The sequence below is a fragment of the Sinocyclocheilus anshuiensis genome, unplaced genomic scaffold (assembly GCF_001515605.1).
Source record: "Sinocyclocheilus anshuiensis isolate Anshui unplaced genomic scaffold, SAMN03320099.WGS_v1.1 scaffold1635, whole genome shotgun sequence".
Taxonomy (NCBI): Eukaryota; Metazoa; Chordata; class Actinopteri; order Cypriniformes; family Cyprinidae; genus Sinocyclocheilus; species Sinocyclocheilus anshuiensis.
Window position 1 is genome coordinate 172319 of NW_015549682.1, and position 1866 is coordinate 174184.

General features: G+C 35.8%; 1 protein-coding gene across 1 annotated transcript in view; it reads right to left on the minus strand.

Moving 5' to 3' along the window:
• Positions 1-619: 619 nt before the first annotated feature.
• aqp1a.1 (aquaporin 1a (Colton blood group), tandem duplicate 1) overlaps positions 620-1866 on the minus strand; it is a 5356-nt gene continuing 4109 nt past the window's right edge. Inside the window, exon 4 of the mRNA XM_016449715.1 lies at positions 620-1070. Coding sequence (XP_016305201.1) covers positions 891-1070 — 180 coding nt within the window. The 3' untranslated portion in view covers positions 620-890. The remainder of the gene's footprint in view (positions 1071-1866) is intronic.

The following is a 1866-nucleotide window of genomic DNA, read 5'->3' on the forward strand; positions in this document are numbered from 1 at the left end:
CTTGCTTTGTTATCTAGTCTTTTAGTTTGTAGTTGTAGTTCCTGTTTCCCTTCTGTGATTTCCTGATTGTTCTCATTTGTGCCTCGCTACCCTAATTAGCCCTAGTATTTATAGCCCTCTTGTTTCCCTAGTCCCTAGTCCCTTGTCCCTTTGTTTGAGTTTACCCACTGTCAGTGAGTTTCTAAAATCATGCTTCAGGTTCACGTTCATAGTTAAAGTCTAGTTTAGTTTTACCTCAAGTCTTCATTTATTTCTGTTTATGTCATATTTGACTATCTGAAAATAAACTGTTTCAACTTCCCACCAGTGGATTACACGGCTGTCGTCCACATTTTAAAACAAAGCAGGCTTTTTCAAAATTTTATGGATATACCTTCCAAAGTAACTCTTCCATTATTGATTCAAAAAATGTATTTGATTGATATGATGATTGATGGTTAACCCTTGCATATGTGCGACTTAAAAACATCAACTAACTTTTTTTTAACTACATTTTTTGTCTTGGAATTTAACTTTTGTAATTTGAAGAAAAACACTTTAGGATTAAACATTCTGAAGTTTAATTAGAAACAAACAATATCAAAGTGTACACATAACACAATACAAAGTGAAAAAAGTTAGAAAAAAAATAGTGAAAACTGTATAAATTTCCTGAGGTACATACTGATTCTCTAAATAAGAGTACAAACAATAATACAAAACTCTAATCAGTCAATACAAAATGCCAGATGTCCCTTTGAACAACTACAAAGACAGTTTTAAACTTGCAATTCCTCACTGTCATATAATCAATTACAATGAATGCTATTTCCCTGTGGGAAAAACAGGTATATTTACAGATGTTTTGTGGTCTTGAAGAATATCATACACTAAATACTCAGAGTATCATATCACTTTGATGACATCTCGACAGCAGGTGGATCGTCAGTACCGTTGACGTCGTAGTCTGTGGCCGGGCCGGACACCAGCACCCTCACGCGGTCGGGGAAGTCGTCCAGTTTAGGGTAGAGCAGGAAGTCATAGACCAGCGCAGCTGCCACACCTCCACACATAGGGCCTACCCAATAGACCTGAAAACAGTAGAGAAATCATTTCAAACATCGACTGGAAACAACAAATTCAAAAATATTTAAAAGTCTATTTGTGTCTGTGGGTGGGATCGCTTATGTAATATCATATAAAGCATTCCTGAGGGTGCTTACTGGTGCTAAAATGCGAAGCTTTTCTGATTTGTTGTTAGTTCATGTGGTCAGTCGCTACTATAAATAAATTATTTTTTGATGTTTATTGATGTTTTCTGAGTCTAAACTTTATTGGAGTATGCTTTTTAAAAAAGTTTTTCTACTTCAAAATTTTGTTTAATTAATTTAAACATGTTACTTGCACAACCCAGTCTCATAAAAATACGTACCTCTGGGTACTTTTCTGCAACACCGTTTTTACGTACCTTACTGCACGTTTCGCCGCAGTTTCAAAGAGAAATGTCCACTGAGTGGCGCTAAAACACGGGTTCAATACGTCAACCCTGGCACGTTTTTATTACGTTGATATAGGTACGTATTGTTGTGTTTGGTTACACTTTATTTCGATAGTCAACTTTAGACATTCTATTAACTATAAGTAACTTTGTAACTACATGTCAACTACATGTGTTTTTATTACGTTGCTTCAGGTACGTATTGCGGCGATTCAGAATTCAAATACCTGGGGACTGTCGCTAAAAGTTAATGCTCTATCGTGTTGGAAATATGCCCTACACCAAACCCAACCCTAAACCTACCCGATAGTGTTAACAAATGCAAAACTGATATAAAAACACATTTTTTGATGCAACCGTGCCATTTTAACTTCCTTATGTGCAGATTT